The sequence below is a fragment of the Vanellus vanellus genome, assembly GCF_965231255.1.
Source record: "Vanellus vanellus genome assembly, chromosome: 21".
In the NCBI taxonomy this organism is placed as follows: Eukaryota; Metazoa; Chordata; class Aves; order Charadriiformes; family Charadriidae; genus Vanellus; species Vanellus vanellus.
The window spans coordinates 9,258,446-9,268,568 of NC_138926.1; the positions used below are offsets into that span (position 1 = coordinate 9,258,446).

The following is a 10,123-nucleotide window of genomic DNA, read 5'->3' on the forward strand; positions in this document are numbered from 1 at the left end:
CCGACCCGCGCTGAGGCCCTGCTGTCCGGGAAGGCGCCTGCCCGCGGGAAGGAGTGGGGAAATGCCTTATTTTACTTTGCCTGCGCGTGCAGTTGTGCTCCGCCTTTTAAACTGCCTTTATTTTGATCCACAGTTTTTCAAGTTTTGGAAAAAAAATTCATCTTGTAGAAAAAGTAAGCGGTGGCGGCTGTGTGGGCCCGGTGATTACAGCGATGTCACGTCCTGCGACCACCGCGCCATTAATTGCGCTCCTCAAGCGCCCCCGCCCCGTTCCGCGGGGGGAGGGGGGTGCGCGCATGCGCGGTGCGGAGCAGCGCATGCTCTGCCTCGTGACCCGCAGGGGCGGGGAAGCGGTCACGTGAGAGGCGAGGGGGCTCGGCCCCTCCCCAAGATGGCGGCCTACCTGCAGTGGCGCCGCTTCGTCTTCTTTGACAGAGAGACGGTGAAGGAGCCGACGGGGCCGGACGGGACCGGCGGGAAGTCCTTCGCCCTGCCCCCGGGCATCGCCGTCTGCGACTCGGGCCGCGGGAGCCTCGTCTTCGGGGATATCCTGCGGGGGGCGGCGGGGGCGGGCGGGGGGCTTGGCGGGGCCGGGTTTGCCCCTTGTGTGCCTTAACTGTGCTCCACATATGGAAGGGCAGATCTGGTTTTTGCCTCGCTCTCTTCAGCTCAGCAGTTTCCAAGCTTACAAGCTAAGGGTGACGCACCTGTACCAGCTGAAGCAGCACAGTATCCTCGTTTCTGTTGGGGAGGACGAAGAGGGTATTAACCCCTTGGTAAGTCAAAGAGAGGACAGCGCATTTGTATTACACGTCTTTCCTAAAACTACAGCGATTGCCTTGGCAATCTTCCCTAAAGTAGCTCGCTTGTTCCAATTACATTTGATGCTGGGTCTTGGCCTCCCAATACCTCGTGTTTTGCTTACACCAGATGGTCTTCATTTGTAGGTTAAAGTGTGGAACCTGGAGAAACGTGATGGTGGCAATCCTCTTTGCACACGAATTTTTCCCGCGATACCAGGTAACAAGCCCACAGTTGTATCCTGCCTCACTGTCCACGAGAATCTTAATTTCATGGCTATTGGTGAGTACAACTGAACTGTAATAGCTTAAGAAAAATACTGCAGTCTTTACCGAGATGTAGGGAAAAAAAATAGATAGCACAAAAATTGGCATCCTGACAGTTTTTTTTTCTCATGTGGTTTTTATGTTATTCTCACAGAGAGGTGGTGTATCTTGCACTGTCAGAGAGCTTGAAAAGTAAATAGGTAAATTTAGCCACAGTCTGTGTATATTACAGTAACAACTTTGATACTTAAAAGGGAAGCACATCTTTTTAGTTAATGTCATCTTTCCCCTGCAGTCAGTAAGGTTACGTGTTTATTGAGCTTAGTACTGAATTTGGCTTTTGTTGTAGTCCAGGAAAAAAAAATACAGGTTTTGTGGTACCTAAGGTTTCAGAGAGGTTTTTTTCTGACACTGCGTAGAAACCTTTTTTTAAAAGAAAAAAGCCACCTTCCCTTTTTGGGTGTAACCATTGCTTTGTAATATTTCATGCTTACCGTCTGACAGAGTAAGAGCAGTAATGTGAGGTTACAGGCGCTTCCAGTGAGTTGGTCCCTGCACTGAAATCAAAACGCTTTTCCCTATGTGTGTTGTCACCTTCCACCCTGGAACAATTTGCTGGACTGGGGCTGTCGGCCAGATGTGAAAACCGCACATTTTACTTGCTCTTAGGAAAATTCCTTTTAGTTTTTTTACGGCATGTAGTATGTTTTGAATAAGCAAGTGAATTGAAATGATAGCTACAGTTGGGTTGGTGGACAAGAGAAAGCTGTTTGTTAAACAAAATGCAGACAGACTCAAAAATAACCTGCAAGTGAAGCTTGTGCGTGGAAAGCAAGTTGAACCTTGCTGAACAGTGACATCCTGTGTGCAGTCGGGTGACAGCTCTGAACCGTAACGGGAGTAATCAGGGACGGTTTGGGGCATACTTCCTTGATGCGAGGACCTGCGGCAATCCTATTACTTAGTACCTTGCTGGCAAGCAAGGTGTTGTTGCTGACTGGAGCTGCCCTAATTTACGCTGGGTAGTATTTCAGGCATGCCACATAAGTAACAGTTTAGTCCGTCCCCTTTGCCAGGTTTTGCGGATGGGAGCGTTGTACTTACAAAAGGAGATATCACTCGAGACCGGCACAGTAAGACCCAGATCCTACATGAAGGCAGTTATCCAGTTACTGGCCTTGCGTTCCGACAGTCTGGCAAGACTACACATCTGTTTGTGGTGACCACAGAGAACATCCAGGTGAGAAGTTATCAGGAAAACATGAGGCTCTGACTTTCAAATTGCATTGCCTTCAGTGGCTAGTTTGGAGCAATCCCCAAAACCTTGTGTTTCCTCTGTAGTCTTATATGCTTTCAGTGAAAGACTATCCTCACCTGGAGCTGGACACTCACGGCTGTGGATTGCGCTGTTCATCTCTCAGCGACCCCTCCCAGGATCTCCAGTTCATTGTGGCAGGGAACGAATGCGTGTACCTTTATCAGCCAGATGAACGTGGCCCCTGCTTTGCCTTCGAGGGACAAAAGCTGATTGTTCACTGGTATCGGGGGTACCTCATCATTGTCTCCAAGGACCGAAAGACGTCTCCAAAGTAGGGCTCCTGAGAACATATGAGTTCACTCTTGCAGCTTCCTGCTTTCCCTCTTTTTCTTCTTCCCTGTGAAGCTTTGCTCTTGGGGGCCAATTGCAACTTTGTCAGAGGTGGTTAAGATTTTTCCAGACCCACATATCGTTTAACTTACATTGTGAGAGTAGCACAGTTAAGCATGCTGAACGAGTGATGAGTTTTTTACCAGTCCTATGAACTTCTCAGTCTAACGCATAGGTGGAATTTGTGTATAAATACATGGTGTTTTGCCTTTGGGTCTGCCTAGTTTAATCGCCCAAATGAACTCCATTTGTCTCGTGCTCTGAACAATCCCTAGTTTGCGTAGGTATCAAGAATTTGGGTTACATTCTTCCTGTTTTCTAAAACTGTCTTCTGCTCTCCAGGTCAGAGTTTGCTGGGAACGAGGCACAGAATTTGGACAAGCAAGTCCTGAATATCTATGACTTGTGCAACAAATTCATTGCATACAGCTCGATCTTCGATGACATAGTGGATGTCTTGGCAGAGTGGGGTTCTCTGTATGTACTGACCAGGGATGGGAAGATTCACGTTCTGCAGGAGAAGGATACGCAAACCAAACTCGAGGCATGTAAATCTGTTTTGTCACTAGTCTCTGCCCGTGTCTGGAAGATTGTACTGGCTTTGCAGGTTGAAAAGTCGAACCGTTTGGGTAAGCAAGTTATGTAACAAGTGACCCGATAGCTTTACAGCATAACCAGCGTTACAAGGCATTTGGTATTTAAAAGGTTGAGCATGTGTGCGCATACAGCACCAAAAAGAAGAAACAACTTGTTTTCCAAGTGCGTTTCAACTTATTTTGCGGGGTGGTGTTTCCCTCATACTTCTTTTACTGTGCGTTTAACAGATGCTGTTCAGAAAGAATTTATTTGAAATGGCCATTAACCTGGCCAAGAGCCACCACTTGGACAGTGATGGCTTGTCAGAGATTTTCCGGCAGTATGGTGATCATCTGTATAACAAGGGGAACCACGATGGAGCCATCCAGCAGTATATACGGTAAGCAGGGGTCCTGTGGAGCCATGACAGGGTCGTACAGGTAGGAGCTATGGAGGCCTTGATTTCTGTTTCAGCCCAGGAATAAAAACAAACTAAAGCAAAGAAAGAATGACACAAGGTGAAAATTCTACCGGTAGAGAGAAACAAGTCAGCAAGATTAAAAGTTTCAGAAAAAGTTGCTTGAAAATTGCTCTGTATGCCTTAGGATAAACTTCTCCTCTTTGATTATATTTTAACATGAATAATGATGGCATACTGGGATGTGTTGTCATGGCCTGATAACATCATTATAAACAAGGGATCACTCTAGGTAAGATGGATGATGCAATTTAACCGTGTGTGGCACTCATCTTGGAAAATGCTCACAGCTTCATGTCAGGCTTGGAACATCTCAAAAAGCAGCCTGTTTTGAGGCTTGTCAAAAACTTTACGTTCGGTCTCCAGAATGGCACAAAGTGTTATGTTCACGTAGGACTGAAACTTTGGAGTCCCAATGTCTAGTGAGAGTTGGCACGTGTTTTATTGTCAACTTGCATTAAGCATCAGGATAACTGTGGTTAAACTGCTCCACGTGGGCATGAGTGTTTAAAGCTGACTTCGAGTGATGCGACTGAAAGGAGGGAAAACATGTCTTCTGTTCCCTGTTTTGTGGGCTTGCCAGTTAGCTGCGGTCAGAGTGTAGTCGTCTTCTCACTGCTTCCTTTAAAGAAGGATTAACTCCTTGTGTGTTGTCACTGTCCTCCCTATTGCAGCTTTTGCAGCGGGTTGTTTGTTTCACTGTGTGTGCGGATGGGTGGGCTTTCAGCATAACTAGTTGTTCCTTCTGATGTGTAGCTGAGTTTGTCCTGAGTGGGTTAGCAACTGCTGAAGTTCAGACATCTCTGTGCTCTGTTGTTAATTTCTCCATTTATTTGGACTTCCTGGGTACGTGATCTCTTGTAATGCAACTCTTCCCCTCCCAGAACTATAGGGAAGTTGGAACCATCTTATGTTATTCGGAAATTCCTGGACGCTCAGCGTATCCACAACCTCACAGCTTATCTGCAGACGCTCCACCTGCAGTCCCTGGCCAATGCAGACCATACTACGCTTCTGCTGAATTGCTATACCAAACTCAAAGACAGCTCCAAACTAGAGGAGTTCATTAAGGTATTGGGGGAAGGTGAAATCATGCAAAGTTGTTATGTCGTCATACTAATTAAAAAGGGGGGGTGGTGACACTGTAAATCGGCTCCTGTGGGGCTGTTGAGAGAGAGAGAGAATAACAGATTTGTCCCTCTGTACCCCTGTCTTTGCTCCTTGATTTCCAAGCTCTCGGTTACATTCTCAGTTTGGCTGGTGTGCTATCTGAGTCTGGAGTGTTCTGGCTTCTGCCAGTGTGGCTGGCAAGCTAATGAGAGCCAGTTAGACTACTTCCCGCACGTGTGACCTTTCCTTTGTACGAGGGGTACTGAGTTGTCCCTGCTCTGGCTTTCCTCCTCTTACAGAAATGCTTTCTGCTTGTGGACTGTGGGAGTGTTGCTGAGGGACCATCTTTCTGCTTTTGTTCTTGTAGACGAGTGAGAGCGAGGTCCGCTTTGATGTGGAAACGGCAATCAAGGTGCTTCGTCAAGCGGGTTACTACTCCCACGCTGTCTACCTGGCAGAGAAGCACACGCATCATGAATGGTACCTCAAAATCCAGCTAGAGGACATCAAGGTGAGGAGACGTTACTGCTCCTGTGTTCTTATTGGGGAGAATACTACTTGTCTTGCCTCCTCTTCAGCGAGAATAGCATTTCAGCGACCTCTTCCCTGTGGCTAGTGTGCTGACATGACTGCTGAGGCAGCAGTAACAGCACCTGTTGCTTGCCTGTGTGTTGGCTTTCCACTTTTGGCTTTTGCAGCAGACTAGGGGCGGAAATCTGAGGGTGGTCTTTGTTCTGTTTCAGATGTGGCTCTTTACAGTGCCCTTTAAGAGGAGGGAGGGTCGTTAGTGAGAGATTGATCTAAATCTCTTTCCCCTGGGCTGAAGCCAGCCTTCCTCCCTGAGGACGAAAACAAGCAGGAATAGTGAACTACGTGATAATTCAGAGCAAACAGTGTCTGTGGCATACTTGCAGCATGTCTTCAATGCTTTCTGTCCTAACCTCGAAGTGGAGAGTAGAGGCCAATGTCATGTGATTATTTTGCGGGCTGCCTCCACAGAACTACCAAGAGGCTTTGCGCTACATTGGAAAACTGCCTTTTGATCAGGCAGAGAGTAACATGAAGCGGTACGGTAAAATCCTGATGCACCATGTCCCTAACGAGACCACAGAATTGCTGAAAATCCTCTGCACCGATTACCGGCCATCGGGAGACAATGAAGGCCCTGGGATGCTGGAAGGAAAAAAGGTACGGTTTGTGCTGACTGCGAGTTGTTGCTCTCGAGTAGTAGCTTTGCAGTAAGCGAGTGCTCCCGCACACCTTGTGGTGCAGACCTGATGTTTTAGGTATAATGAGAAGCCTTGTCCTGGTGTACTAGTAGTCCCAGAGATGAGAGATTGCTGAAAGCTGTTGGTCAGAACCAATTCCTGCTGTAATCGATATCCCATACCGTGCTGTATCTGTCACGTCACGGACTCTGGAAATGAGCGCTTTGCACGGCAGGGAGGAAGTACTGATCTGGCTGAGACTGATCTGGGTGCTTGGCTTTTTCTGACTCTGTTACAGGCTAATTCAGAGGAGTTCATTCCCGTCTTTGCAAACAACTCCCGAGAACTGAAGGCTTTTCTGGAGCACATGACTGAGGTGCAGGCTGACTCACCGCAGGGTGTCTATGACACTTTATTGGAACTTCGGCTCCAGAACTGGGCACATGAACAAGATGAGCAGGTGTGAACTCCTCCAGCTTTGTGTTTTGAGAGGGAGTATCTTTGAATCCTTTTTGTATTCCTGCCAACCCGTAACCTTTCCAGATGGGCATTGATAACATCAGGCAATACATATGTTGTGCTGGACAAACAGCCTATAAATGGGAAAGCAGCCTGCTAGCTGGGAGAATACTCTTTTCAGCGAGGCTGAGCTTGTTTTGTATGAATCTCATTTAAGAACAGATTCCAGACAATATAAGCTCTGTGGGCAGATGCGTTTCCCACAAACGTAGCTCTGTTTGCTTGCCTAGATCTCTGAGGATGCTGGCTGTTTGGGCAAAAGAAATCATGTCCTGTTTGCTTAAAAGCTTTGCAAATGGGAAAACTGTCCTCCTCTTTGAAAGAGCTGCAAGTTGTTGTCAGGTCTTAGTGCAAAATGTTCTCTGTGTGTGTGTTGCTGTCCCTGACCTCTCCCCCTTCTCTGTAGATCAAGGAGAAGCTGCACAATGAAGCCCTCACCCTCCTGAAGAGTGGAAGGTTCAAGACAGTCTTTGACAAGGCCTTGGTCTTATGTCAGATGCACAATTTTAAGGATGGTGTTCTCTACCTCTATGAGCAGGGCAAACTGTGAGTGTTGCTCTTGTCTGTAGAGTCCTGTCCCTCCCTGCAGGGATTTCTGAGCTGTAACTGACCCTGCCTTATGATAGTAATGAGCTCTTTAGTATCTCAAGATGGGAACTGTAGAGCACTGCTCAGCTGAAAATATCTTGTTGTCAGAGCAGGGCAGTTACATAGAGTGAATGGCAGACCTGTCTTGGCTTCTGTGTGAATGTCTGGGGACTGCATGGCTGGGTGAAAACCTGAGAACAACTCGGAGATGGATTGTTGCAGCTGATGAGTCTCTCTGTCTCCTGTAGCTTCCAACAGATCATGCACTACCACATGCAGAATGAGCAGTACAAGAAGGTGATCGAGGTGTGTGAGTTGTATGGTGACCAAGAGGCTTGTCTCTGGGAACAGGCTCTTGGCTACTTTGCACGGAAGGAGGAGGACTGCAAAGAGTATATTGCTGCGGTGCTGAAACATATCGAGAACAAGAATCTTATGCCTCCGCTGCTTGGTAATAATAACACGCGGCACCTCAAAAAAAACCCAAATCCCAAACTAGTTTATAGCTCTCTCTGTAGATTAGAAATTTGAGAGAAGTATCAACAAAGTTTGAGCCTGGCATTTGAAGTGCTCTATTCCCTGCTCTATGGGAAAGGCGATGCCAGTCACAGCTCCCAAATTAGGGGAAAAAGATCTGTGGTAGAGATGTCTGTCCGTGATTCCTGTTCTGCCTGTGTGGGGAGGTGAAGGGCTTGCTGAAGCTCCTGCTGTGCCTTGGTGGAGAAGTTGAAATGGAATCCAATCCACTAGACCCTTGCTTTTCCCCTTTTGGTCTGAGCTATCCAAACATGCTTCCAGTCACCTATTTCTGGAAAAGGTCAAACTGAAATTGAGTCTTTAAATGAGCTCTCCAATTCAGTAAGAATGCTGACTGCCTTTGCCTGTAAATGGCCTTTTACAGGAAAGCGGTCTGTGCAGGTAGGATTAGTGTAGCTGCAGGTTTTTTGCTTGTGTTGAAACTAATATTTCGGTTGCTCTCAGTTGTGCAGACGCTGGCTCATAACTCCACAGCCACACTGTCTGTGATTAAGGATTATCTTGTCAACAAGCTGCAGAAGCAGAGCCACCAGATAGAGCAGGATGAACAGAGAATTCAAAAATACCGAGAAGAAACTACAAGGATCCGCCAGGAGATCGAAGAACTGAAAGCAAGGTGTGGGACTGTGTGCTGTCTTGTCGTATGTAGGGTAGAACTGTTGTTTTCTTTTACTAAGGAAAAATATACTGTGTCTTTCTCGCTCTTCTGCCTCCTCTCACTCTCTCAGTCCCAAGATCTTTCAGAAGACGAAGTGTAGCATTTGCACCAGTGCCCTGGAGCTGCCTTCAGTCCACTTCCTGTGTGGTCATTCCTTCCACCAGCATTGCTTTGAAAGCTACTCTGAGAGCGATTCAGAGTGTCCTACTTGCATGCCAGAAAATCGCAAAGTGATGGACATGATCCGAGCCCAGGAGCAGAAGAGAGATCTGCACGACCAGTTTCAGCATCAGGTAGGGTAACATTGCCTGTCTTACTGAGTTTAAATAAATAGGATTTAGATTTGTTTACAGATCCCTAGAGGCCGGTAGAGAGGAGTAAGGCTGAAAGTATTTTGTAAACAAGGTTATGTTGACTGTGAACAGTGAGGCATTAGGTCCTAGTAGGGTGACTGCATTATGTATAGGGCATAGAGTTCTTGATGCTGACTGAAGATGAAAGAGAAACTATTTTCATCTGACCCCAGAATGGATCAAGACCTATTGGTCAGCGTGACAGCTGGTCAACAAGTTGTGTAGAACAAATAAGGAGAAAGGAAGAAAAGTTGTGTGAATCATAACAGAGACAGGACAGCGCAGTTGGTGTACACCAAGTATTGTGTCTGCATGGTGTTTCCCAAAGATGAAGTGGTGAAGTCGAGAATCATAGAATGGTTTGGGTTGAAAGGGACCTTTAAAGGCCATCTGGTCCACCCCCACCCCCCCCGCAATAAGCAAGGACATCTTCAACGAGATCAGGTTACGTGGAGCCCCAGCCCAGCCTGGCCTGGAATGTTTTCAGAGATGAGGCATGTACCACCTCTCTGAGCAACCTGGGCCGGTGTTTCACCACCCTCATAAAAAATTTCTTCCTTGTATCTAGCGTAGATCTCCCCTCTTTCAGTTTAAAGCTGTTCCCTCTTGTTCTATGGCTCCCCACCCTGATCAAGAGTCCCTCCCCAGCTCTTCTTGAGGCCCTTTAGGGACTGGAAGGGGCTCTAAGAGTCTCCCCAGAGCCTTCTCTTCTCCAGGCTGAACACCCCCAACTCTCTCAGCCTGTCCTCACAGCAGAGGTGCTCCAGCCCTCAGATGATCTTCATGGCCTCCTCTGTACCCGCTTCAACAGGTCCATGGCCAGAATGAGGTATTAGCTAGAACATGTTAACACATGTGGGAACTAGAGTAGCTGAGGCAGTCACTTTCCTGCTTAAGGTAATTGTTCGTTACCTTTTCAGTGCATGCCTCAAATGTAGGACTGAAATGAGGGGGAATGGCTAGTGGCAGCAAATCATAGTGGAGCAGGCCACTTGTGCAGCCCTTGCGTTGAACTAGCAGAGCAGCCAAGGAGGGATGTGGGCCGCTGTGCCTCTAATAGAGAGGCCATCAGCACGGGGATGAAGGGGCTGATTGCTTTTACTGATGCTGCTGCTTTGTGTCCGGCAGCTCAAGTGTTCCAACGACGGCTTCTCTGTTGTTGCCGACTACTTCGGTCGAGGCGTCTTCAATAAGCTCACCCTCATCACGGACCTGCCCTCGGGAAAGGCGGCCACGACCATCGAGGCAGGCCTGCAGCGGGAGCTGCTCATCCACACCAAGCGCAGCACCTGACCGCGGCGCCCGCGCCCGTTCGGGTTGTACGGGCTTCCCGCGCTCTGTCCCTCAGCCCTGCAATAAACCGGACTGTCGCTGGCAGCGT

The 10,123-nt window shown here is 47.8% G+C and overlaps 1 protein-coding gene across 1 annotated transcript; it reads left to right on the plus strand.

The window, feature by feature from the left end:
• Positions 1-382: 382 nt before the first annotated feature.
• Positions 383-10,119, plus strand: VPS11 (VPS11 core subunit of CORVET and HOPS complexes). Its single transcript, XM_082493761.1, has 16 exons — positions 383-545; positions 628-776; positions 948-1,083; positions 2,144-2,307; positions 2,409-2,656; positions 3,058-3,259; positions 3,540-3,691; positions 4,654-4,840; positions 5,247-5,390; positions 5,879-6,067; positions 6,386-6,547; positions 7,013-7,152; positions 7,443-7,645; positions 8,176-8,347; positions 8,460-8,682; positions 9,871-10,119. The coding sequence occupies exons 1-16, from the start codon at positions 392-394 to the stop codon at positions 10,033-10,035; spliced, it is 2,790 nt and encodes a 929-aa protein (XP_082349887.1). The 5' UTR covers positions 383-391; the 3' UTR covers positions 10,036-10,119.
• Positions 10,120-10,123: the final 4 nt, after the last annotated feature.

Bases quoted from the DNA above. Each gene is read 5' to 3' on its own strand.
- VPS11 (XM_082493761.1), top strand. From the start codon at position 392: ATGGCGGCCTACCTGCAGTGGCGCCGCTTCGTCTTCTTTGACAGAGAG. The intron at 3,692-4,653 runs GTAAGCAGGGGT...TTCCCCTCCCAG, and splicing joins GCCATCCAGCAGTATATACG to AACTATAGGGAAGTTGGAAC. The intron at 8,683-9,870 runs GTAGGGTAACAT...TGTGTCCGGCAG, and splicing joins ACGACCAGTTTCAGCATCAG to CTCAAGTGTTCCAACGACGG.